This window comes from Haliaeetus albicilla, chromosome 12, assembly GCF_947461875.1.
Source record: "Haliaeetus albicilla chromosome 12, bHalAlb1.1, whole genome shotgun sequence".
Taxonomy (NCBI): Eukaryota; Metazoa; Chordata; class Aves; order Accipitriformes; family Accipitridae; genus Haliaeetus; species Haliaeetus albicilla.
The window spans coordinates 16,937,873-16,964,926 of record NC_091494.1 but is presented as its reverse complement, the minus strand read 5'-3'; the positions used below and the strand labels follow the sequence as shown (position 1 = coordinate 16,964,926).

The 27,054-nt window shown below is 36.4% G+C and overlaps 2 protein-coding genes across 4 annotated transcripts; one reads left to right on the top strand and one right to left on the bottom strand.

The window, feature by feature from the left end:
- Nucleotides 1-1,492: 1,492 nt before the first annotated feature.
- On the bottom strand, nt 1,493-17,967 carry DTWD1 (DTW domain containing 1). 3 transcript variants are annotated; one of them, XM_069798307.1, is made up of 6 exons: nt 17,702-17,967; nt 15,988-16,148; nt 14,892-15,173; nt 13,671-13,814; nt 12,122-12,395; nt 1,493-7,763 (listed from the first exon to the last, which is right to left on the bottom strand). In XM_069798307.1, exons 2-6 carry the CDS (start codon nt 16,027-16,029, stop codon nt 7,534-7,536), a joined length of 972 nt encoding a protein of 323 aa, XP_069654408.1. In that variant the 5' UTR covers nt 16,030-16,148; nt 17,702-17,967; the 3' UTR covers nt 1,493-7,533. The 3 variants fall into 3 exon arrangements, with proteins under 3 accessions (XP_069654408.1, XP_069654410.1, XP_069654409.1); XM_069798309.1 differs by lacking the exon at nt 15,988-16,148 and having other exon boundaries at nt 17,702-17,966; XM_069798308.1 differs by lacking the exons at nt 15,988-16,148; nt 17,702-17,967 and adding an exon at nt 15,551-15,583.
- A 183-nt stretch (nt 17,968-18,150) lies between these two features.
- FAM227B (family with sequence similarity 227 member B) lies at nt 18,151-26,256 on the top strand. The gene is made up of 4 exons (XM_069799603.1): nt 18,151-19,880; nt 21,477-21,521; nt 22,487-22,527; nt 23,480-26,256. Exons 1-4 carry the CDS (start codon nt 19,826-19,828, stop codon nt 23,624-23,626), a joined length of 288 nt encoding a protein of 95 aa, XP_069655704.1. The 5' UTR covers nt 18,151-19,825; the 3' UTR covers nt 23,627-26,256.
- Nucleotides 26,257-27,054: the final 798 nt, after the last annotated feature.

The window sequence follows — 27,054 nt, the reverse complement described above, 5'->3', positions numbered from 1 at the left end:
TAGAGCGATAAGCAAGAAATGTCTTTTCTTAACTGATGCCTCACAAGATGAATATACACAGGCACATGTTTAACAGAAAATGGCCACTGCCTATACAGACAGGGCAGAACTGTGCAGGGGCCTAGAAGAAGAAATCCTGGCTGCTTCCATAGGACCATCTGTGTGTTGGAACAGCTACAGTATTGGATGTTACCTTGCTTGCTTGAATCTACTGTGTTAGTTTTCATGGACTTCAAAAGATTCAAGATTTTTGTTTCTTACCCCATTGTATTTTTTCAATACATTCTCCTTTTAAAATGAGCAAAATCAGTTAGGCTATGCCTACTTTACACATTATTCTGCATTTAAGAATTTATCAGCATAGTTTCATTGGCAAATTCCCTGGCAGCTGCTTCAGGCATTGATTTTAAACCAGTTCCCCAGATAAAGTAGGCCATATTCAAGGAAAAGAGGAAGCTTTTGGTGATGTAAAGGTTTCTGTGTTATATTTTTTTGCTAACACAGTCATGACAGAAAAGAATGCAAGCATTTTTGTACTCTTAACTGACATAGGTATGCAGATCGAAGCCAATATTCTAAACAGACTTAGACATGTGTGAGGTTAAAAGAGGAAGTAGCGTAATCCAACTGCTTCAAGTAGACTGAGGTGCTTTACATGATGTTTCTGAAAATTGAAGCTGTATCAAGTTGCTTCCTTGTCTGCTGTAAGTATGAAAAAAATTGATGCTGCAGCATTGATTCAGCCCAAAGGAAGCCTGTGAACAGAGAAAGCTAGATAGAATGTTTCTGCTGCATAGACTAAACACTAGAAAATGCAGGTTCAGGTCAGCTGGAATTCATGCTGCATTTGGCAAACAATTTAGTCATGAAACTGAAGCCCCAAAAATAATTTTTGAAAGAAATAAAACATTTATGATGATTTGAAATACATAACTTTTATTTAGCATTAGCAGCAACATTTGAAATTAAGTCTGTAGTTTCATCTTGAGCAAACTTTTTTGCTGGAACCCAAAGTACTGTTCTTCTGTAGAAAAGACACCATGGATACTTTTTTTTAGACTTACAAAGAGTCTGATTCTATTCAATTCATTAGTATCTGTCTCCAAAGCAAATAGTTTCAGCAATTGTACTAAAGCAGACCTTTAGAGTGTGAGGGTGGCATTCAAGTTTATAAACTTGAATATTATGGTTTATAAAAAAAAAAACCAAAACCAAGACTCACTGATTATATGAGACACTTCAAAATGGAGTGCATCCTAGGAATGTTTTTTTATAATTCAATTTTTAATTGAGTAGAAGTAAGGTTTTCCATATGGAAAACAGCTAACTCATTGATGAAAGCCTCAAAAGTCCTAAAGTATGTTTAAAACCAGGACTTGTAGACATTAACAGATATAGACATTAATAAGACTAGAGATTATAGCCAATCATGGTTGCTAGCATGTCTGTTGAAGATTATACTGAGACATAAAACATCACAAAAAATGAAAAATCCATGTTATTTACCTCACGGGCAACTTGTTTTATTAAAGTTACATGTTATTCCAGATCATATGCACAAAATGTATTCTCACAGAGTAAAGGCCAGGTCTTATCTCTTTGGTAGGACAGAAGATATACTATAAAATTTACAGTTACATTAATAGGTTTACATGCTGTTGTTTGTAATAAAATTACATTGAAATAAAAACTAGTATGAACTGAGGAATTTATAAACTAATTGCATATTATTAATAAACAAACCAAAACATCAGAGAAACGCTAACTCTGGTTTGATTTTTTTTTTTTTTTTTTTTTTAATTCTCCAGTAAGTAATCAAAAGACAGCAAAGCATCATGTTGATTATATATAACACGATTTTTCCATCAAGGGTCACATATGTGCATGTTCACTGTAGGTGCTCATGCATGCAATTATTTGATGAAAACGTATTTTCCTTAGTACCAGGGTGGGTGTGCTCTTGCTCCTTTCTCCTCTTCTCTGCTAAACAAATGGTGGAGCACGATCCATGGCATTTTCTCTGTGCAGGGGAGTCAGAATTTCTGTGTAGTTCAACAGTCTCTGAATTTTTCTTTGCAGTTTTACTCTTAATTGTTTTGGAATAACCTGTTTACCCTTTTGGCCTCTTTTGGCATACCCTGTTAAGCCTGGGTGGATGTGCTTAAATTTTTTTATTTTTTTTTTCTTTACAAATCTAGTCCTGCAGTGCTGCTTGGAGATGCAAAGAAAGTGTGATACTTTACGAGGCAAGAGTAGGGAACTACACTAGATTCATTAGCAGTGATATTCAGAATGGTGAAAAGGTATGAAATATTTGTTTTTTCAGTGTGTTGTTTGGAGAGATAATACAGCACATGCACTGGATAGTGCATTCAAACTTAACAAATTAATTCCTAGTCAACTACTCATCTGTGTACATTAACAGGCTCAGCTATATGTCTGTATCTAATTAAAGTATACATTTACTCTGTACATATAACAGTTTATTCTTTAATTTTGTAAACTCTGATACCAAACTGATTTTCTTTGTCTTTATGTTCCCTAAGACAGAAACAGTGTAGGAGAAAATCTTTGGCTTGTGTCCTAATGCATTTATGGCTAGGAGGAAGGTATATATTCATTGATATTTACACATGTGCACATACTTCTGTATAGCTCTTCCATCCCTGTTGGAAAATTTTACCATCAGAACCTTTGAAGTAACAATACTCAGCCTTTAGATTTCATGCTGAGTTCAACTGGCTTATGGGCCCAGCTTTATATGTAGAGACACGTTATTCAGAGGCAGAAATTAACTTTACAGGTCAGGGAAGTGAAGTGCACAGGATCACAGGTTGAATAGGACTCAATCTTGGGTATACTGGTATGGAGGATCCTCTTCTGTTCACTCTTCTTCTGTGCTATGTTTCTAACCATCCTATTGCAACACCAGTGGTCTGAAAAGTCAGCAGTAAAATCATAATTGATTTGAATGTGATAACAGCACCAGTATTGCTAAAGCTAGACAAAAAATTCCATTTTCAGTGAGGTGAAAATACAAAGTCTATTTTGCATCAGAGAAGTAGTTCCCACCTCTTGCTGTGGGACTCAAGAGCTATTTGAATTTTTTTCTGGCAGGTGGCAGTGAAGAAACCACACAGCTATGAGTGTCTTTAATGTGATACATTACTTTCAAAATTCTACAGCATCTGATTTCTTTTCAGAATCCATAAAATGGCAGCAATGCGTTATCTTTCCCAACAAGTGAACAGGAAGAATGTTGTAAATTTTTCATATAAACACTTACTTTGAATGTTGGTATTACTAAGTGTCACTAGTCAAAATCAACATTCTTACTAATGACAACATTGGAATTTTACTAGAATAATGTCTCTCAAGACAAGAGGTAACAGTTCAGGAATTATGTTGAGTTGTTCAGTACCTTAATGGGTGACCTCATATTCTGGTGTCAATAGATCAGCGTCTTACTGCCATGTGATCTCTTCATCTTAGTGGGAAAGCTTTCCTGTTTTAACACTGCTGCAGTTACCATTTTGTGTCACAAAACAAGTTTGATGAATTTAGTTGATGCGCAGCTTTCTGGAGTACTTTGAAACGCAAGTTAATGGTACCTGGGAGTGTATTAACTGTGTTATAGTAAATGATGGGAAGCTAACAGAAAGTTCCCCCCCCCTCTGTATTTTGGTATTTTCGAAGATAGGGATAGGTGGAATGGATTTTCACATCACACTACATTTTCTGTAAGCATGCTATGACCATCATTTATGAAGACAGATTGATTTTTAAAGCATTCAGGCAAAATACTGAAACTCAGTGCAAGAGAAATGCAAGAACAGGTCACTACATTACTCTGCAGTTGGGTCTCATGAAGCCTATGTGGAAAACCAGATGGACTCAAACTGAAAAAGCAAGCAGCAGTAGCAAAGGATTTAAATTAGGCGAGATTACAAATACTTTGCAAGGTTTTGTTGTAGATTCCAAGTTGCCATCTCTTTTCAATCTCAGTCTACCTTCACCCCATGCACTGACATGACCCTTTATTCAACCTAGGCTTGGATGACATTTGTGCTACCTTCCAGGAAAGGAATTGTTTTTTGCAGCTCCCTCTCTTATTCATTTTGAGAAAAGGATTAAATACTCCCTCTGACCAAGCATAGAGGCATGCTAAGTGAAGCCACTTCACGCGCCTGGCCAAACAAAGCACAAAAATACCCACAATAAGCAAAAGCAGATGGCTTCAGTGGCAGGAAATGAATGAGCCAGACTGCAGGTAAAATGGTTCTCTGAACACATCATGGAGGTTTGTAATGACAGGTTCTTTGTTATCTGGGGCCTCCCCACAGGAGGCCAGATGTCTTCTGTTGTGAAAGGAGATAGATAGAGATGCTCTTCCTTTTCCTCCCCCTTTAACTTATGGCTGTTTAAGTTACTGCTAATGGAAGTAGAAGCCTGTTTTCCCCCTTGCTCTCTGATGTTTTTGGAAACAGAAGAGATAGTGAAGGGGTATTCTGATATGAAAGAAAAGGCCCAGAACTGGCCTTTACCTCCCCATGACCCTCATTTTAAAGAACAGGGAAGTCAGTGCTGCTAATTGCACTTGAAAGGATTAACCAGTTGATTGCTTTCATTTGGTGGAAAAAAAATTATTCAGTCTCAAAGCTGCAAAAATATATCAGCAGTATTGAGACATTTTCGGCATGAGGTGGATGACTTGGTTGGTTTGGCTTCTTATACCAGTACTGAAATTAAATAGAGGGCTTAAAATATTTTTACAGAGGGGAGAGCAGGAGATGGGAAAGAAGTGGAAACTGTATCTCCTGCTCAAAGAGAAAAGATTTGTATCAGAAGTGACAATAACCTCCTTCCTGCCTTCATAAAAGGTTATCGCAGGAATATCAACAGACCATAATTAATTACAGATATTAGATGTGCCTCTGTCACTTGGTATAAGAATGACTCTTGCATTACACTTAGGTTGCACTCAAAGAAAAAAAATCTGAACCCAATTCCTGGACACAGTGTTCCAGATTTAAAATCTTTTCTGTACATTGATTTCACCTGAGAATTAAAACTAATCTACTTTTGGAATAGATTCTTAATTCCCATTGTTCAAATAAAGTGAGGTACACAAAACTTAAATTTGGAAACCATTTTTAACCTTATGAAACTATTTTCCAAAAGTAACAAAGAACAGCTTATACAAGCTTTTATCTGACCTCTGCTTCTTAAATAAAAAAACATGTTTTCAGGGAAATATGTCTTGGAAGTAACTGCCCCCCCCCCCCCCCTCGATTTTTCTCTCTGGTTCTTGTAAAACATTAGGTCAGTGGGTTCATTTTATTTTTGTTTGTTTAAAGTGGGTGAAAGTTTCCTTCTTGAGTTATTATACTTGTAATATTTTTTTAAAATCACACAATAATCTTTAAGAAATACAAGAACAGATGGAAACGTCAAAAGACTATCAAAATTCATACCAAAGGAAATAGCATTAATCATTGTAAAAAGCCCAAATAACCCCTCAATAGCAATAAGAACCAAATGAATAAGAAATGTGTTGTTTCAATAGCACTGAGATATGACTGCTGATTTTTCTCACTGCCTGGCACATGAACTCAATAAAAATATATATTTAAAAATGATTTTTCTCATTCTGACTTCAAGCCTGTGTTTCTTGTAGTGCTGTTATAGTTCATGCACACTTCATGTGCACTCCTGTACCTTAACTAGCATTTCTTCTTGCAAATGGAGATGTTTTGGTTGTCCACTGAAATGCATTTTTGTATGCATTCACTTGTGCAAATAAGCATACAAATCTGAAGATAAGACTTGCAGAGAGAGTGTATTTGTATCTTGTGTTTTAAGCACTATTAACTTTGATTTCAATATCTTAAAGCATTAAAAAACATAGTACAAATCAGTTGTTTGAGCCTGTATGGACTGCTGAGTAAACGTAAAAAGATTTTCTTGAAGTATTTTTCAAGGCACTGTTTCTATGTTCACCAGGGTGTGAGAGTGCCCTCCTGGAGAGTATGCTACAGGTGATAATTTAGGCAGGTTTTTTTTAAGGAAAATATACAACAAAAACTTCAGAATTTTTGTTAAAAAAAAATCTATTATAATTTTTCAATCTGCGTCACTTTGACAAGATTTAGTTTTTTTTCTTAAGTAACACACTTCTGAGAATATTCAGAAATATTTACCCATCTTACATTGTACCTCTAGTGAAAGTTTTTCTACCTTAAGACTATAATTTTTACAAACGTGAATTTTTCTGTGAGAACATCCTCGTATGCTAAGAATATATTTGTATAACTCTTGCTTGTAAAGATATAGCTTAGGTCTATTACCTCTGTTAGCATTAGCTGTACTGGTATAGCTTGGCAAAGTCACACTTGTATAATTACATTCACATGTGATGACTCTGCCAGCAGTGCTACACATACCAGCAAAAATTTCATCAGCATAGACAAAGTCTTATTTATGCTGTTCATATTTGCATTATTACTGGAAAAGAAAAAACGCAGCAGATTCATAGTCTGCCTAATTTAAGGAAGTCTTGTCAGAAATGTTGTGGTTGGAACCACCATCTTCCCTATTTCTTCTCTCTGCAAATTACTTTGTCTTAGGTCCTGCAAAAAGATCTACATTTTCAGACAACTCCTACAGTACAATGAGCCCTTTCTGCTGCTTAGAATACAAGTATGTGGCTTCTACAAAATTTTACTGTCTGTGATACACCATAGTGACATTTGTTAAGTTAGTGTTCCCCAAAATAATAATGATATTACATAATAATAATAAAATCTTAACTAAATTGATTTGTTTGAAGTCTAAAATTATCCAAGAAGTTGAGAATCATCTTAATGTAACAGTATGTGAATGGTACTATAGACATCATGCAATGTATAATGATGTTTAAAGAGATTGCTCTTTTCTATTACTAGGACAATTTTCCAGAATTAATCTTGAAAGTACATAATTTAATTCTATTCACTTAACTAATGTGGTCTTTCATTTTGTATTGGCGCACCTCTCCACCCCACAAATTAAATACCATCCCAATAATTTCAGTAAGCTTTTGATGTCATGAAAGTGAAATCAGTATCACTCAGTAAAACACAAACAAAATACCTGAAACAAAGTATTAAAAATAGTAGAAAGCTAGCATGCTAATTCCTTTTTATGGTTAGAGAGATCATTCCTTATGGCAAGAGGGGCCAAGTCCTATCCCCACCTCAGGAAATAATCTCACTGTGATGAGCATATCAGGTCTCTAGGTTCAAACACAGCAATATTTAGCAAAGCATAACTGTTTTCAGTAAGTAATTCTAATCAGACTGCTCATCTGAGTTCTACAACCTCAAGTGTGCAGGACATGAAGTCTGCAGCTTACTTTTGGACAAACACTGTAGCCATTATTAAGAGTACAATCTATTTCCAGATTTCAGTTAGATTAAAATAGTTATGTTTGTGCAGGTTATCGTTACAAAAGAAACAATAAAATGTACTGTTATGTACCTATAGACAGACATCTTACTCTTTTCCTGCACAACACTTGGCATTTTTAATCAATGTGTACATAAATGAAAAGAAAAAAAGCAGATTATCATATTGTCCTTTGTAATTCTCTTTCAAAATCTCCTGATGATAGTCCACAAGGAAATAATAAATTGCTTCTATTGTGGAAAGGTATGTATCTGGCTTTCCCTTCTGATGACGCCAGAAGCAAGTTTTCCTTGTCTTCAACTCAATTTGCAGCAACCCTGTCAAGAAAAAACAGATGACATAGATTAGACAATGTGGATTGGTGGATGGGATGCCAAACAAGTCTTTAGTTTTGTTTTCTGACTTTGCTGCTAGCCTGTTAGATGCCTGCATGCAAATAATTTCTCTTTCTGTACCTCCTTTTTTTTATTTGTAAAATGGAGGCAATAATTTTATCCTCCTTTGTAGACCACTTCGAAATTTGATGAAAAAGCGCTGTAAGTTCTAGGTTACAATCCTCATATTTGCAATTAAAACTTATAGGTTATGCCTTCATTCGTACAGCCTCACAGTCCTCAGTAAACTGCAGGGTGTCTTCAGATGCGAAGAGTGAAACCCATACCTACAAAGACTCAGCAGTGTTCATAACATGATTAATAAACTTCATCTTTTGTAAAGCTAATACCTTTCAAGTGTAAAACAGAATCCCTCAGACTGTTAGTTTTGCTGAACTGAGGAATATTTGCTAAGATTTATGCTTGTTAAGTAACTGAAATATCACTGGGATTACTCAGGAGTAAGTACGACAGAATCTGGTCATTAATTTTATTAGAAACTAAAAGCATTCCCACTTGAGATGAAAGAAAGAAATTTGGTCTCTATATGGCACATGAAAATCTTTTATCTACTATAGTCTCTGTAACTGTTTTATTATTCAGATGAATTTTAAACATGTATCTTGGTTTTTATGTTCCTTAAGATCCACAAACTACTCAAAATGAAAACCACCTTCATGTGTAATCACTTTGTAAACACGATGGACAGTTGGACTATAAAGAATAGTGTATATACCTGTCAACAACTAGGATCAAGTTGTAAAATTATCTTTTTCTAAATGTGAAAATTGGATACTAAGTGTGTGTCATGGGATGGTTTAGTACAAGTAATAGTATAAATTATAATATGGTTTAAGAATTGCTTGGAAGTTATGGACAGAGAAGTTTGGACAGAGAAGATCCAGTAAGGTCCAAATTCAGGAGTGCAAACTGGCTTATAGACAAGCATTTTTAATTCCATACTTTTAACCTTCAAACTACGTTTAATTCTTTCTAGTGTAACTGCAAGATGGATTTAGTTGTTTACTTTGCAGTTAGCAATGTATGATATCTTGCATAGTAAAAGAGACCTCTTCTACAGCATTATTTAAAAAACTGAACAGGAGATTCCATCACTGAATTTAAATTTTATTGCTGGCATTTTAGAACCAAAAATTCAAAATTACATAGTCTAACTATTACCTCTAATAATCTCATACATGTGTATTCAAAATAGTAATCGGAAACTGCATTAAGCTTGTTTCCCTCAAGAGGTTTCAATACTTGAGTTCTCAGCCCTAACCAAAGTGAAAACTTTCATCAAATTCAGTGATATTTCCACCCTAACAGCAGTGAACTAAATTTAGGGGACGATTCCTCCACTGTCAACTCCCACCTCTGTAGTTTGAATACGAACAAAAGTTCATTGAAGGCATGACCACTGACACTACTGAGCTTACCACAAATACAGGATCAGTTAATTGCAAACACAGAATTTTAGGAGTTTTTTAATAAAAAAAATTAGAGGGGGTTAAGGGTTACAGTTTACTGAGCATGTTTCTATCATCTGTACTGTATCTATATGCATACAACCAAAGGTAATATTTTATTACAAATACTGATTGTTCATATGAAAGCCTAAAATACTAAGGAAATCAACATGTTGGTTTTGCTTTTTTAGCATCCACATACTTTGAGCTCATTAGAAATAAATGTTTCTGTGAATCTGAGATCAAGAAAAGTGGAAATACAGCTACATTTAAATCTGCCTAGGTAACGTAACCAACTTTCCCTTACAAAAGTTATTCTGTGTATGTGTCTTACAGCAGACAATACCTTTCAGAGAGATCTCCCACCTTTCCTTAAAGCCTCTGGTTTTTTTCCTGATATGCTACATCCTATTATGACAGCACAGTCCCTGTGTTCCCTCCACTATAATAATCGAATGCTCAGACCTGTAGGATCCTATATTAATCATGTTTGGTCACTGATGTTACATCTAGAGATGCCAAGTTCTTATCAACAAGATGTAAGTTGTAAAATTTACACACAGGCTGAAGCCTGTTGCTTACTCTGAGTCTTCCATCGCCTCTTCATCCCTGTAGTTTGTATAGTGAACTGGGAGATCCACTAAGCTAATAAAGTAAGACATCTGGCTAATACAAAGTGGATCAAACTTACAGAAAAAAATACCAAAGCAATCTGTTTCTTTAACCACCATCTTGATGCTGACAATAAGCTTCATCACTCATATGAAAAAGTAATCATTAACATTAGATGCAACTGTTTCCTTTCTAATCTAGTGATTGCTTTTAATGAAGTAATCAATCCTAGACATTACCAACTTTCAAATATTTCCTGTCTTTAACACAAGTGATTTAGTTTTGCTTTCTAACAATGTATTACACCACTTTTCCAAGAAGATATCTAAGTATTTTTTGTCCAAGTTTTCTTGGCTTTTTTTTTTTTTAAGATTGATGTACTCATTTGCTTTCTCTTGCAGTACAATTAGCTAGATTTACTCTCTATATAAATGCAGGCTTACAAAACACAAGGCTTTTCTTTACATTTTCTTGGCTTTGTTAATGTTTCCATCCTGTATTTCTTGAAACTTAATCTTTCTGAATAAGTACAGCAATTACTTTTTAGTTGGAATTATGAACACTCCTTTTTGAACTTTAATATATGAGGAATATTTTGTTGGATGATGACTTCATTTGTAGCTGAATTGAAAAATGACAACAGTTCTCTATTTTTTCATGTGTGTACAACACAAAAACTCCATCAGTTTACGCCTAAGGAAACTCTGCCCCATTCATCCTGCAAGTCAAAACTGCAATCTTTAAAAGGAATATTAATGCAACTTACATCTGCTATGACGGGCGCTAAGGAAAGCAATGAATGCATGGGTTGTGCACACTTATACCTGCTGTATGGTGGGTAACATTCTCCCCTGGGTGTGGATAAGAGTGACTTGCATGACACTAGTCACACCTTACAGCAATCCTGTAAGGTGCTCAGGGAAACAGAGGACTGGAATACAGCTGGAACAGAGATGAAGTTCCAGAAAAGAGGGAACAGTCCACCAGATCAGCATTCACATGGGGTAACTGGAAATCATTCTTTAAGAGCTCCAAATTAACACCAATCATTAATTTTTTAATGATATACTGCATAAGCTTCCATGGAAATCTTCAGTTCCCCTGGCTGCCTGTTACTTTTCTTAAATTCATCCTTTTAAAATAAGTTCCATATGCTTTACAGTAACTTGCAACATGCAATTACTCTAATCTTTCCAGTAATACTTCAATTTATTTGATAGAGTATGTTTTGTGTTAAACTAAATACTTAGTAACAGGATTTTAATTAGCCAATACATTATACTAACATGTGGGATTCTTTAATAAACTGACTAGATAGATACCAAGGCAACATTCATCTTGCATGTAAGAAGTCTGTGAAACATCCTGTAGGGTCCAGTGCAAAGGAGGCATGAGTAAGCATTTATATATATTACATATAAACTTGATAAGCTGCGTCCCAGCTAAGTGCACCTTTTTCACTAATGAAAGTATTTTCAAATTCCTATTTATTTCAAAGGAAATGAAATGCTGTTGCTAAATTGTTTTATCTTTTATGGTTTTATTTAGAATACTTAAATGTAAACTTCTTGTAATGAACCTAAGATAAAAAACCTTTGCAGAGTTACAAGTTTTTGCTTTCAGAGATGGGAAGGTGTGGAGGGCAAGGAGGCATTCCCCTTTTGTCTTGAAATTAGTGAGGTCACTGAAACGACCATGAAACAAAGAACTTTACTAGAAAAAGAAACCAAGCCATGACATATTTGTGCTGAATCTCCTAGATCCCTCGTTCACCTTCTAGTGGCCTGTCTGCTACTAGCATGTACAAAAATGGTCCCCTGGGTCTCCTGAAAAAAACAGATAGCCACCTGCAAAGGAAATCTTTCTGGCTTCCTTCAGAGGTCATTCAAACTACTGTTCTATTGTCTAACATGACAGCTTCCATTCTGTGAGATTGAGGAAATTTATTCCAATAGAGAGGTGGGAGAAATAAACGTAAATGCTTTCTTAATACTAGCCTTACCATTTTGCAAAACACATTATATGACATGAAAAGTAATGGAGTCTTTGGCTCAGGAAGTCTTCTACAGCACTGAAATAGGCTGTTGAATCTTTCATGTATACTCAAGATATAGGATTAGGTATACACTTATATCATGCTCAGGTCTGTTATATAGACATATATTTCCCTTAATCATTCCTGTAGCAATAACATCTCAATATCAACTTTTTTTTTTTTACCTTGAAGTCGTTCATCAGTTATTATTTTGTTAGTTTGATTCCAGGTACTGTCAATAAATATTATTTTCTTCAGTCTAGTGCCTTCACTCCTGTTGCTTGAGATGCATTCGTTTAGATTTTTTTCTTCTTTAGGTTCTATTTTTGCTTGCTTAAGGCATGGCTCTCCGGAACAGTCATTGTCGTTATCACAAACGCTTTTCTTAGTGTACTTTTGGAGATGGAAAGCAATATCTTTTACTGAAACTGAATCAGGGCCAGGAAATATAAGCGCTATCTAAACGAAGAAAAGAAAGAAATCTGACTGTCAACAGAATCTAATAAAACACCAGGAATTGTTTCATTAAAAAACAGAAATTTTCTATCCCCTCCCACAAACATGTTAAGTCAGGACATGACAAAAAAGCATTTCTTAAAAAATATTCTATTGTCTAAAAGGATAAAAGACTATGTTAAAATAATGAATAAAGACACTTTATTAGAGATCTTTAACTACATGTCACCTCCACACCTCTACTACTAACTCTAATAATTCTGTAAAAAAAACTTTTTTCAGCCAAGACAATGGTGTCAGCCCTGAGAAAGTTCAGATTTCACTTGTCATTGCAGTATATGGGGCAGGAAGGCCATGAAGAATAGTTTCTAATTTTGTTCACAAATTTTAGACCAGAAGAAATACTCTCTTCTGCCCTTACATCTACTGCAGGTCCCATGAATATCTTAAATGAAAAATACCAGTGATGGCCCTATTTAGTATTTTTTCAGTATCTTTTTGCAGCATTCAGAATCTGTGACTTGGAAAGCCTGGACAACACAAAGTCACTACAATCTCTTCCCACTTTTGCCTGCCTTCCCTGTTCCTCTTTCTGCTTTTTTCAGCTTCCTGCCTCTTTGCCACCTATGCTTTCCTTGATGGCTCATTTCCTGAAGAAAATAACATCTCTATCAGATATGTATATTATCTTCCTCTTCATGTAGTCAAACAATAATGAAAAGTGTTAATTATGACATCAAATGTGTAAATATTAGATTTCAGATTAATCACATCATTTAAATGAGCATATAAAAAGAAGGCTTTTTCAGGCTCTGTGCTGACTGTGATAGACAATAGTTGCATTTTAGTAGGTTTTCTCTGTAACAGCAAAGTTTAAAATTTTAAGTTTAAATACTGCAGCTGCTGAATATGATGAGCACAACACCGAACTGCTGTTTAACTTGCTGTATGTTGAATACTTTCATATGTTTTGGCAAAATATTTCTTACAGTACACAATGACTCAAATTATCCATTATCTGTGGTGCTGAATATAGGAAATTCAGGGTGGTTAGATGGTGCTACAGTTTTTCTAAACTTTGGAGGATGGTCCAAAATCACTGTATATTTGTAGGCCCAAGCTTTGAGAAAGTGCAAGATGGAGTGGAGTGGATTAATAGAATAATGCTTTCCTCCCACTCCCTCCCAGCAGAGTGCAGTACCACTACAGGAGGAAGTACAGCAGATACCTCTGCATCTCTCCAGCACAAAGCCCAGCTATCTATACAGAATTTCTTACTTCATGTCTTTTTTCTTCATATTCTGGAATGCAAGGGTATTTATAAATTGTAACATCATCAGGTGCCAAGAGCTTAGCGTGCACAGCAGTGCTTTTGCCATCTGTTTCATTTGGGTGTTTAATAATGTCAATCTTCAAAGGTAACTACAGTAAGAAAGAAAAAAAAAAAGGAAACAAGCAATAGTTATGATCATATATATGGGTACAAAAATCTGTGCAAAATCCAGGAGAAATCCCCATGGGCATGTAATTAAGACATATTTGACAATTTTTGACAATTTTTTTAATAGGTTTAGAACTAAACTAGAGACAGGCGACAAGAAGCACCTGTTACATTCTTTCAGTTCATATAAATACCTAAGTATGCAATGAATGCAATTTGGAATGCTGCAGTAGTAGTGTGGTAAAAAACTCTAGAAATAGTATCAGTAAGATAAATAAGATGTGGTCTTAATTTGAGCAATATAATGGCCCTAAATATGAATACTAATATGTATTAGGTATTTGCTCTATTGCAAAAATGGCCAGTTCGATGAAAATACACCTGAATACACTAGGTCAAATTTCCAAAGTATTTCTACAGTATTTTCACGATGCTTTCAAATTACAGAGTGTCTTCAAATTGCATTTTAGTTCCTAGGTGATTTTGCAAAACGGCTTACTCCTCTTTGATGGTTTCTCTAAATATTTTAGCTGAAAGGCATTACACTTTTTATTCTTTATTTATATTTTAAGAGTGGTTATCTGAATTATACAGCCATGACATTTAGGAATGCCTTTTAGCTCATGCTTACTTTATGTAAAATTCATTCTTGGTTATAGACAAATCATATTTTTTGTTTACAATATACTCTGTTCTGGCCAGAATTCTTAGAAACTGAAGAATGAAGGTAAGAGCACTGCATAGAAACTTTTAAGAACTAAGTGAAAACATATCATTTGCTTGAGAAGCTGAGTGACTTCAGCTTATCTTCTCATCTAGTACATACATAAATGTTTATGTGAGGACTGAAACACTGTCAGTGTTTGTATGTGTAATTCCTCAAGTAAGAGCAATAATTTTATCTAACTATAGTTTATTCATACTTATAGCGGTGTTAAAGATGAACATCCGTAAAGAATGAATCAGAAAAGAAATTGTCACAGACAGACTGTTTGTTCCCTGTCCCCAGTAACTAAAAGGCACAAGAATATTACAAAAAATCCATAAGAAATATTAACCTTCACAGTCGGAATTTCTTTGGTAGGGACAGTTTCAACAGGAACAAAGCATGTATAACAATAAAACATCCTTGAACTACTGCATCTGGGGCATTTTGATCTCCCGCTCTTTTTTGCTTTTTCAAGCACTTCCTGCGATGCTAACTGTAATTGTTGAAGTGGGTTTTCTTGAAACGATGATGGAGTCTGCAACTCTAGACTTTCCAAACATTCAGGATTTCTTTTTGGTCCTTGAGAGTTTTCTTCATTTAAAAGCGTAGATGAATTTAAAGACATGGTTAGCTGAAACAGACAATATGTTGTAGGCTGTTAAGTAGAAATCCAACATACTATGAACTAATTTATTGGATGTGATTCTGTATGATCCTATTTAGCAAAAAAATACTCATTAAAGAAGGTATTTCCTGTAACAGAAAGAATAATAAAATAATCTGATTCAGTTGTTATAGCACCAAGAACTCCAAATAGATTTCACGAGAGCATGAGATAAACATCTAGGAAGAACTTGAGATCTGTATCCTTAATGCACACATATGCACATCCACCATTTTATTCAGATAAGTTATCCCACTCACTTAACTCGTGCAGAATTATATTTTTTTTCTATTGGTAGGATCAGTGTCTAAAAGCTTGTGAAAACACTGGTAGACACTATTTACCTGGATGAGCAGTCCCATTAGTCCTCACCATGACTACTGACAATGAATTAAATGTCTACAGGACAAATCCATAAGAGAAAAGTCAATTGTACAAATTTAGATCTCCATCCTGAAATTTATTGTGTGTGGGCAAACGAAACTACCTGAATGAAATCCCTGTTGACAGAACTTTGTGAGATAAAAGAAGTCTTCCAGGAGCAAGGCTTGAGGCTGAAAAATTAGTCTCAAGAACTAAAACACAGCTTTGGTGCTCCATAGACAAGATAGTAAGTGCTGACCTAGTCTAGACTCACTCTGCAAGCTTGGATTTATTTAGTAACATTGATGGATTTTTTTCAGGTTTTCTTCAGGACACACGTCTCACCCTCTGCAGCTGGCATAAAATTTTCACTGTGTACTCTGGCTAACGTATCAGAAACATGACTGTATGTCCATACCTGAACCAGACAGAATTTGTACTGCTGTGTGCAGAGGTTCATATTCACAGTGACAGTTTTAGTGAAACCCTTCTGACTAGATCACTCAGGGTCTTCAAAGCAGCCCACAGTCAGGAGCCTCACAGCCTGCAGTAGTCATAAACTGCCTTTTGCACTCTGTGCTGCATCATTTAAAACGAAAAAGTCATTCTCAGTGTTTACTTTCAGCTAATTTAGGTTTACTTTTTCATGTCAGGGATCACACTTGTGAAATGATGTAACAAAACAGTCATGTTTAACAAAACCAAACAAACAATAATTCCTGAGATGTGATCCAAAATTAAGTGTTTAAATAAAAGCAAGTGTAATTTAATTGAAAAATAACAAAAACAAAACACTCTGCTAACTTTCCAATAAAAATTTAAAATTAATCCCAGAAAAAGTAGTTGTTATTTTCTGGTAAAATTAAATACTCATGCATGCTATGATACCTTCCCCTCCCCTGCTGACAGGCTCTAACTTTGGAAAGGTCAGGGACGTCCATTCAAATAAACACAAAATCAAATATCTATACAAATTTTATAGTGCAATTTACTTTTAAATATCTCCGAGATAAAGCAAATGCACCCAACATCTGAGACTAACCCGTACTATTATCAAGTCTCCTCAAGCAGCAGAGAGGGCGAGAGGCCCTGTAATTTGACATGCATTCCCAGCCTGCAAACTGACTCTTTTCAGTATAATGTCTTATGGCACTGTGGTGTTCAACTGTGACACCCCAAAGCACTTTCGTTATTGATACTGACAAGAGATATGCTGCTCCAATGGCACAGGAAAACCTTTGTTGTCTCAAAATAATAGCTGTCCACCAAGTTACAGCAGTATACTTACAGTATACTTTTAAAAAAAAGACAGCAATCGAGTTTACACGACTTGTAAGATCCAAATCTCAAGACATAAAAATTTAAGACCGTAAATAACAACTCCATCTATACCTAACTGAAAAACCCAGATAAACCACTGCCGCTGGAGCGTACCCTCCACATTCCAACTGCCCTTCTAAGACAACTTAAAACCTCAGTTCAGGACATAGGGGTTTTGTGTAGATTTCATGAAGTGCCAGAAAGCACGGTTACGGCCGCGTGAGCTCGCCCATCTCTTGCTCACCAATGCCTGCTGCTGCCTGCTGCTGCCTCCTCAGCCCGCGGCGGTAACCGCTTCCCAGGAGGCAGGCGACCCCCGCAGCCGCCAGCCAGGGGGAGGGCGCGCTGCGGCACTTGACGGGACTGGGCCTTTCTGTGGCGAGAAAGTCCCGGGGCAGCAGAAAGCAGGCCGCAGGAAACGCAACGGAGCTCTGCGGGGCGCAGGCCGCCGCTGCTGTGGTGTCTCACGGCAAATCGCAGAGCGGTTCTGCTCTCGCGGCCTGACTGAACGGCGCCTGCCACCGCAGGGACGCCAAGGCCGCTGAGGGCAGAAGGCCGCTGAGGGCAGAAGGCCGCCGCCTACCGCGGGCCGGCCTAGCCGGCGGCCACGGCGGCGGTCTAGGGCCGCCCCATACCGCGCAGAGAGCTACCAGGCCGCCCCGCGCACGGCCCCGAGGCCCCCGCCAGCCCCGTCGCGGCCGCCTGCCCCGGAGATGGGCTGCCTCCGCGCCGTGCTCCCTTCTCTCTCCGACCCCCGTGGCCTCGACGCCGTCGCGGTGGGGCGAGGAGCTCCGCCCCGCTCCGTTCCTCACCCGCTCCCTCGGCTCCAGCCCCTCCGCGGGCCCGCGCTCGCCGCGGAGGGCCGCCCGGCTCTTCCGCGGCCCTCACAGGCCCCGGAACGAAAGTGTCGGGCTTCGGCCGCCGCGGGGGGGGGGGGGGAGAGAGCCGGAAGAGTGTGCCCGGGAAGGTGCTTTTCGGCGCGGCGCGGTTGCTAGGGGCGCTTGGTGACGGCACGCGCGGGCGCGGTGGCAGCGCGTGCCGCCCTAGGGCCGCGTGGCAGCCCCACGCGACAGACTGACTGACTGGGCGGGCCTGAGGGCCCTTCTCCGCGGCGGGGTGTCCTCCTCTCCCTCTCCTCTCCCTCAGCTCGGCTGCGGCTCGGGGTCCCCCCCCGGTAGAGAGAGAGCCTGAGTCAGGGTGTGGCTCCTAACGGGATTTCGTGTTTATCTGAGGGCCTCCCGCCCCGAACCGCCTTTTTTCCACGTTTTGTGTCGCAAAAAAACCCGACCAGAAATCACATGCTGTTACCTGTGGGGAAGAAACCCGCCCTTTCCAGCAGGTTTCCCTTCCAGATTTTACTAGCCCCTGGGAAAGATCTCCTGTCCTTTACTCTCCCTGCGGCGGTTCCTCGCCTCGATGGGAGGTGGTGCCGTCCTGCGGGGTCTGTCCGCTCGGTAGAAGTACCTGGAAACCATTGTGGTGGGAGGCTGAAGGTTTTGTTTCACTCCCTAGTTAACTCCAGGAAAGCTAGATCAGTTAGATGGGGTTTTTTTTTCCACCTGGTTGTTCCTCCCCCCACACCCAGTAGCATGCTTACTGCACGCTTAGGGTTGACTCCCAAGTGGTGGAAGAATTGTGTTGCTGTATTCCTCTCTTGTTTTGCATCTCTCTTTACATAAGGACATGGGACCTTTTCTGTGGAATTCCTTGGCCTGGTTGAGGATGCTGCTCCACAGTAGCATTTACCCAATATTCAGTGTTCAGTAACTGCATTTTTAGGTTGAAGTGAGTAAACTAAAGCAGTAATTTTGGTATAGAGGATATTTCCCCCAACTCAGTGAAATGAAGTCTGTGATATATTAGTCGTAATAGCCTTAGGGGAAAAAGTTGACATTGTAGGCAGATTTTATGCCAAACTTTGATCTCAGTTACACCCCAAAAACCTCACAGTGTGGTATTACATTCAGTAGCAGAGGATTTCTACCAGCATTCTGTTGTTACTTGTTTTGTTTTGGCTTGATCCGTTTTTTGTGCTAGCAGTTCGTAATACATTGCAGTAGTAGGAAAAAATGGCTACATTTCACCATCCGTATTTTTTTGTCTCCTTATGCTGTGACAATACGTCTTGATGTGCAGTAGTTAATCATGTTGAAATAACAAAGGGTTTATTGGACGCAGAGAAGACTTTTGTAATAGTTTCTAAAATTTTTTCTTAATTATGGTAGGTTTTACTAAGTGTACCATCTCTTACTTTGTTTGAGTGATTTCTTGGGGTGCTTAATCCAGAACTTGTTGTTTGGGAATGAACAGAGCCTGCTCATTATTTTAAAAGTGGGCTCTGAAATCTGAATTACTCCTTTGTATACTTTTATTCTATTGTTATTTGCACAAAAGCTGTGATATTAACAAACCCATTTTTAGGAATGGTTGCTATAACATTTGTGTTTGGAGGTTCTTAATTTCACAATTTACTAAAAAGATAATTTTTTTTCAAAGCAGTATTTCTCACGCTTGGTTTCTGCTCATATGTAACCATGTAAAGTTTGAGTTCTTAATTATACTGAACTCAGAAGATACCAGTTGATTGATTTCAGTAAGAGTTCTTCTAATCTGCAACCCTTGCGTTTCTTCCAACTTCTAAACAAAAACTGAATCTGTAAGAACAGAGCCAATTTGCGCGGTGATTGGACATTCACTTTTTCTTCAGTATGTATTAGTATGTTGATAATAATAGTACAAATATTTCATGTGGAGGTACTGAGAAGAAAATGGAAGTTCTGCCTTTATGATTAAATGTCCTTGCATATCTTTCACATTTTTAGCATGTTTCTCAACATTTAAGAATGTGTAGTATTCTTCTGTTGCTAATGTATGTTATCTTAGGGTTTTTTTAAGGCATTCTGGTGAGAACAATTCTTACTGTATGTCGGCAGAAAATGCAAGAGCCTCCTTTTACTTTTGAAGAATTCTTACGGTCTCAAGATTTGGTGAGTCCAACTGCTTATTATTTTAACTACCCGTGTGTATGGTGAACTGAACATGCAGGAGTCAGGTCCTGAGCAAAGCCATGTGAATGTAAATATTGAGAACTGAGTTGAAGCATAGACTGTGTTTCCAAGACCCTCAGGCACTGGAAACTAAGAGGTTTGTAGAAATGGTGAACCTTTAAGAGAGCAGCCTCTCTGTTGTTAACTTCCCTTTTTCTCAAAGCTAAACCATGGAGGATAATTTTTGTCTGCTGTACAGCAATTTTCTATTGTTGGAAGCATGCTTGAGTGATGACACTGAATCAAGCTTTGTTTAAAATATTTGATCAGTCCACAGCATTACTAACGTAATGGAAAGTCCTGAACCCTGAGGCAAAAAGTTTGGATGATTATGAAAAGGGGAATAGCTAGTTTTGCTTTTTAATGAGATTTCTTTCTTTTCTTGTACTGATAAGACTGCTAGGGAAATCTTTGACTATGCCTTTGTATTTTGTTAAAGAATTTAATATACTGTGGTTACCAGTGATTCACCGAAATTACATTCTCTTTGGAGGAAACAGAATGTTCCTTTTGACATGCCTACATTATTTGCAAGTATTGATTCACTCAAAGCCTTTAACTACAGAGCTATGCGAAAAATTGCCCTTTTGCTTTGAACCAGAACTATTTTTCTCACAGGAACAAAGAAACGAAAAATGTCTTAAAGTGTTTTGATGGGCAGAACATTTCACTATAAAATTTAATTTTTTCTTTAAAAGGTGTATTTTTAAGAGGAGCAATCTGACATAAAAATGGAAACATTTAAATTTGGGATAATGTCAAAATAAAATATTAATATGTTTTAATTTTCAAATTGGTTTTACTCACCTTTTCCCTTTTTACCCCAAAATACATATGTGTATTAATTGTTTGCATTTAATTTGATTTTTTTTTAAAGAAATTGTCTTACTGTCCTGCTATTAAGATAGAACATGTCATTGTCTTTCAGCTATACTAGAGGGTTTAAAAACACATTGATTACTCTGTATTAATACTTAGTTATTTCAGGAAAGTGACCAATTTGATGATTAACTTCAAATGACTGCCATTGGTTTCAACAATTTGCTCAAATATTTAAGCTGGTAGTTTAAATTCTTTGCTAGATCAAGGAACAGAGTTTCCTCCTCTGCTTCCAAGGCTGTTCTCAACAGATGGAAGGCGTTACCGTCCTTTCCGAGAACTTAAATTGCACATGATTTTATTTGTCCCTTTAGAAACATAATAGTGCTTTTTTTCTTGACTTATCTCCTTCTGTAACTAAAAAGTTATTTTTTAATTACTCTGTGTATGCCATAATGGGCCTCCCTGGCCTATTTCTGGTTTTCTGTCTCTTTGAGATGATGTAATCATCTCTGAATGCAGTACATGGGAGAGGAGGAAATCACAGTCTATGTTAACAATGTTGTCAAAATTAGAGATTCTTAGAAGGTATATGTAAAATGTATTTATACTGGTATTACAATTCTTGATGCAAAATAAAGTTCACAGATTACCTAATTTAATCTTTGCATTTGTATTATTTTCAGAAATAACTATTTTTACTACCTACTGATTGCAGAAGGAACGGCCAAGCTGATCTCTCTCAATGAGCCTTATTCTTTGGCGGGTAAGTTACAAAAAGATTATTCTTTCAATGCTATATGTAAATATTTGTATGACCATGTTCCACTGACCCATCAGTCCACCCTCAGATTTGGAGAAGAGAATAAACACATGTATCACTTAGCTAAGAGAAACATGCTGAAAAATATTTTCATTACAATGTGGACCAGCATATCTAGAGAAACATCTTGCTGCCCTTGAACAGAGTAACCGACCGACATTGGCCCAGATAAGTGTTTACAGCTTTTCCTCAGTTTACAAGTGTGAAGTTTATAATTTAAAAAATTCTAATAAGCTGAAGTCCCAGTTCTGCCTGGGTTTCAGGAACATTTTGTTTCAGGCCTAAACAATGTGCGGGCAAGTGTCTATGAAAACATGTTCTCCACAGATTTTGGTGTTTAAAGCCTTCCAATCATTCCAGTGATGCAGTTGGACTACACAGTGTGTTAACTTTTGTGCACATACCCATTTAGATGTAGCTCTAGATATATAAAAAGTCTTTGCCAGATTAAAACTTCTAATCAATAAAAGCATCAATCCAGCCTCTATTTCTAGCTAAACCTTACTAATTTTTTTTAAGACATTGCTACTGAGCAAATTGATGCAGAGGAAGTTCTCAGACAAGTGAGATGAGGAAAGCAAAGGTATAGTACATATTTTTAATTCTTTACATGGATTAGACAAGAAAGACCAGATTTTAAAGTGTTTTTGTTGGATCCAGAAGTGGGATTTCACCTATCTCTGTGTGTTTGTTGAGGCAGGAAAAAAAACCCTACTTGAAAAAGTACTTTTTTTTCCTTATGTCTCCAAAGGTATTTTGTAGTCACCTAAAGTCTCCATTTTAGACCATTGTTCCTTATCTAAAGTATATTCACAGTTCTTAGTATGAATTCTCTTAGCTGAAAATATTGTTTATATCATTGTCTGAAATAGCATTAATTATGAATTAAGTATTTAAACCTTCTTCAGGTTGCCAAATTGTTGAGGAGTCAAAGAGTAGAAATTTAGAGGTGAGCTTTTTTACGCTACATGTAAAAAAGTACACAGCATTCTGTCTTATGAATGTGCTTTGAATTGAAAGTCAAAGAAATACTTCTGATACCAAACTGAGGGAAAGAAAAGTTTTGAGATTCACTCATTCAAGAGTCAGTCAATTTTTTCTAAGACTACCCGAATTTGGATATATTGGGTAATGGAAATTCCAAATACAGTGTAAATATGATGATTAGTTTTAGTCATCTGGCATATTATGGTCAAATCTTTGGAGCCTAGTGTCTGGGACTTTACAATGTGCTAGATGAGGGACTTGAAGGAGAACAAATGTGTCTATGGTAGTTTGGAATGTCTTGATCCTGGTATTTCTTAGATGTTGGTTAGACTTCAGGCATAACCAGACATGAACAGGTTCTTTATTTGAAATATTAATGTGAATACTGACAAAACTGGGCCTTAAATTATTAATAACCCATTGAGTTAATGTGTTAAGTGATTCAAAATTTTTAACATAAGGCCATATCATATTTGTAATTTGGCTTACTAAAGGTTAATTAAAGTTTCTATTGAGGAAAATATTGAGATATGTAAAAATAACAAATCCTTTGTTAGATTCTTCTGAGACATCTTGGAAATTTGGCATGGGTTTAGTCATTTTCTGATAGAAAAGAAATTTTTGAGAAAGAAGAAACTCACAAGAAACAAACTCATCAAAGATGGAAGTGGTCATTTCATGTATTTTTGACAGACTCTTAAGCGTAATAAAAGAAAGCAACTGCTAAAGAAAGTATCTTTATAAAATGGAGTCACCAGCAAGTGAACGCCTCTATTGTAAAATATTTTTAAAATTTTACTTCAGAAAAAATTTGGTTGTGTTTGAAATAGTATTTTCTCATTGGAGCAGCTATTTAACACAAAGGGAACTTAATAATTAGCTTTAGTTGCTAAATGTTTTTCTTTTCTTTTTAGACCTGTAACTACCCTGGTTCCAAGGTGAAACAACTTTCAGAATTACCAAGACATTTGGAAGCTCCAGAACTTTGGGACTTAGTTATAAAAGCTCAGCATTCCCAAGTATGTACTCTTTCTTCCACTATCCTAAACAGAAGCTGCTGATATGGAGTATTGCAAATATTTTGACACATCTGTCTTTGCATTCCATTTTCATGCTCCTTTTAGCACTATTAGCACTTCTTGAAGCTACAAAATTGAAAAATCTAGTAGTCATTTATTATTAGGAGCCACTGTTGTTGAAAGATTCTTCTTGCTGCCCTGTCCTTAGGTCCCAGAGTTGACCAATAATTAAAGTACTGAAATAAATAATGTTAAAATAGTATTAAACTTCAAAAAGAATTTCAAAAGTGATGTAAACCCAGAATTAGAATGTAGAGTATGTAATTATATTGCAGTCCCTTTTGGCATATATATTACACATCATCTGAAATTACATGATTAGTTTTTTTAATGTATCGTGTACACAAATCTGACAATGCTCAGGGAGTGATTTAAGATTATGCAGTGAGATGATTATCTGTAACACCTACATCTGATTCACTGCAGGAATTGTAGGATTGGTAAAGTAGAAGTTTGCAATAAGTATGTGAAACACTTGAATGCTATCATGCAAATTAATTTCAAATTAATTTCTTCCGTGGGTGATCATTCAGTTTTACTCCACAGCTGGTAAGCATGAACCTCAAGGTTGTGAAACTGATCTTGTAGCAGCAGTGTCAGCAACAGTATGTACATACTCAGATACATACTCATGCCTCTCACCTGAGGGCATAAAAAGTGAAAACATTCCTTATTTCTTTCGTATGACCAACAGCAGCAAAATGAAGCCCTTAGAGTGTCCAGCTGCTTCTATGTGCTATTAATAATGCTAGTTAACAGCTCTTTTTTGTCAGCCAAGACAAGATTTATTTGATGATATGTTAATTCCCCCGGTGTGCATGCACCCATCTTTTATGCGACTGATGTGGTGTACTAATTAGATGTAAAGATAAAGCTTTTCCACCTGCCCCTTGACTGAATTAGTCATGAAAATTTTAAATGACAATTTAGAGTATTATTGCAATGCTAACCTTTCTGTTTTGATTTTTCACTCACTTCAGTGGGAATTAGCTATGGCCTCAAATACTTAGTTACTTCACTAGCAGACAAATGAGAAGTCATAGTCTTTCCATGTGAATTCAGAATTTTAAGTAACAGTTGCAAAAACAGGGCTGTTTTAGAGCTATGTGTCTCCTGTCTTTGTGATCTGCTTCAGACAGTGATCCCTATTCTTGTGGCCCGTTAGTTGACTGGTAGGTCATGGTAGCTTTCTCTTTGGGAAAGTCAGTTTGGGGCAGAGTCAGAATTCATGGCACTGTGAAACGCCAAGATACAGTACATTAGATTTTTTTATAACTTCCACTTGAAGTGGAAATGTGTAAGCCTTCATTAATATTTATCTTTAAAATGTAAATGCTTAATGTAATAAGATACAGATTAGATAAGTATACATACTTAGAGCATAAATGAAACCATAAGGAAAAAGTGATTTATTTTACGAACAAATTTGAATTCTCACTATAGAAACATTTTAAAAATTTGATAAGTGGCTACCCCAAATTGCTTCCTTTATGCTGTTGAATCAATAGGATTGCATTGGTACAGAAATATATAGAAACGAGTGGAACAGATTCCTAATAGTCATGTGATCATAGTTACCACCAACATAAAACAATCACTAATTTGTTACTAGTATCAGATACTCTGAAATCCTGACTTTTGATCCATTTTGCATATTAAGGTGTTATTATTAATCAAAATAAAAAATATTTTTATAACTTTTTTGCAAATTAACCTATCATTAAATACTATTACACAGACTGAATTTCACAATCTATGTTAAAATAGTTACTAACTGATAAGACTGAAGGATATTGTAAATGTTATGTCCCTTACCTACTGCATTTTTCTGAATGAATTCTGACTGCTTCAAATTTATAAATGAAGGAAACTGTTAATTCCTGTCGTTTGTCCAAGTCCAAATACTGTCAAGCTGATAAAAACAAGTTGTGCAGAATGAAGGTTAGATTTAAAATTCAGATTGTTAAGCAGCCTTGACAAACTCTATGTCTAAATAGTGACCTGTTGATAGTACTTGCTGCAAAACATATGTGTGCATGAATGTAACATTTTTGAGAAAAAGTGTTTAAATACAAACAGAAGCATGCTTGTTGAAGTTGACAGTGAAATATCAATATGCAGAAGTAAGGACTAGTCCTACAAAATATGAAAATTCATAAATTTTTTGCATAAAACCTAATATCTTGGCACTCAAAGAATGGCTGTAGACCTTACTATTTGCACTGGATAAAAATATCATATGGGTTTATAATCTACAGCTATTCCTATTGAGGCATTTGTAATACACTGCCAGAACCTGATGTAGCTTTCTGAAACGCCACACCTGTGTTTTAAAAAAACCCCAACTTTGGAGGACTGATTTTAAAATTTTGTTTATTTGTGTTTAAATATGGACAAATGTACCCAGATAAGCAAGATGCAAGGAATACAGAAATCCTGTTAGCACTTCTGCACACAGTTCTGGCACAGTTTGCAATCAATGCTTGCCTCCTAATGTAAAAGGAAATAAATTAATCCAGTGTCTTCATCTGCTTTGTTGTTATGGTTATTTACAAAATTTCTGTTCTTACATATTTTTAAACTATGTAATAAATGTAATGCCACAAGTGTGACTTGCTGTCTTACTAATTTTTTATACCTTCATGTTGTGTTTTAAACTTTAGGTATTTAGACTTTCAGTCTTAGGTTTACTGAAAATTTAAAAAAACAGTAAAATGCTGAGAACGTTGTGGGTATCTGGCAAATGCAGATCAGTCCTTATATTTTGATGAACAAATGTTGAGGTACCCAAAGAAGCTGCTTTTGTTCTCAGTAACAGTTAAGCATTTCCCCTGCAAGTTTTTTTCCTTTCGGTACTTCCTTAAACTGAAAGAAGTTCCTGTTTGCTTGTGGAATTTGTTCCAAATTGAAATCCTTGTACTTTTTGCCTTTGTCTAGTTTTGGTTTGTTTTGTGGTTTTAGAATTTTTTAAATCTCTGCATTCAGTGTAATTAATATTTTATTGTTGTTTTGACAGAAAAATGTTCTCAAAGTTTGGAAAAGTTTGTTTCTCTCAAAATCATCTATTGCAGTGTTTCAGCATTCTTTTTGATGGTGGTTTCTCCAAAAGTTTAATGTATAAATTAATTTGAAGCATTCTTAGATCTGTTATTATCAAACAAATAAGCTGCACATTCTGCAAGTACAACAATGCAAGTGTTTTACTGATTTAAGCTCCACTGCATCAAGTGTAGGCCCAATACTTAACTTTTCATGTAACTTTAAAGAGCAGTAGTTGAACATATGAAGAACTAATTTAGTTAGCAGGTTTATGCCATGAAGCTTAAAATAAACTTTTATATCAAATTGACTATTTATTTTACTTTGCTTACTTTGTGTAATGGTGTTAGGGTTTATAAAAGGTATGAGTT

Bases quoted from the DNA above. Each gene is read 5' to 3' on its own strand.
- DTWD1 (XM_069798307.1), bottom strand. From the start codon at position 16,029: ATGAACCTCTGCACACAGCAGTACAAATTCTGTCTGGTTCAG. The intron at 13,815-14,891 runs GTTAATATTTCT...TTCTTACTGTAG, and splicing joins AAGAAATTCCGACTGTGAAG to TTACCTTTGAAGATTGACAT. The intron at 7,764-12,121 runs GTAAAAAAAAAA...TTTTCTTGACAG, and splicing joins AACTGATGAACGACTTCAAG to GGTTGCTGCAAATTGAGTTG.
- FAM227B (XM_069799603.1), top strand. From the start codon at position 19,826: ATGCAAGAGCCTCCTTTTACTTTTGAAGAATTCTTACGGTCTCAAGAT. The intron at 21,522-22,486 runs GTAAGTTACAAA...AACCTTCTTCAG, and splicing joins TGAGCCTTATTCTTTGGCGG to GTTGCCAAATTGTTGAGGAG. The intron at 22,528-23,479 runs GTGAGCTTTTTT...TTTTCTTTTTAG, and splicing joins CAAAGAGTAGAAATTTAGAG to ACCTGTAACTACCCTGGTTC.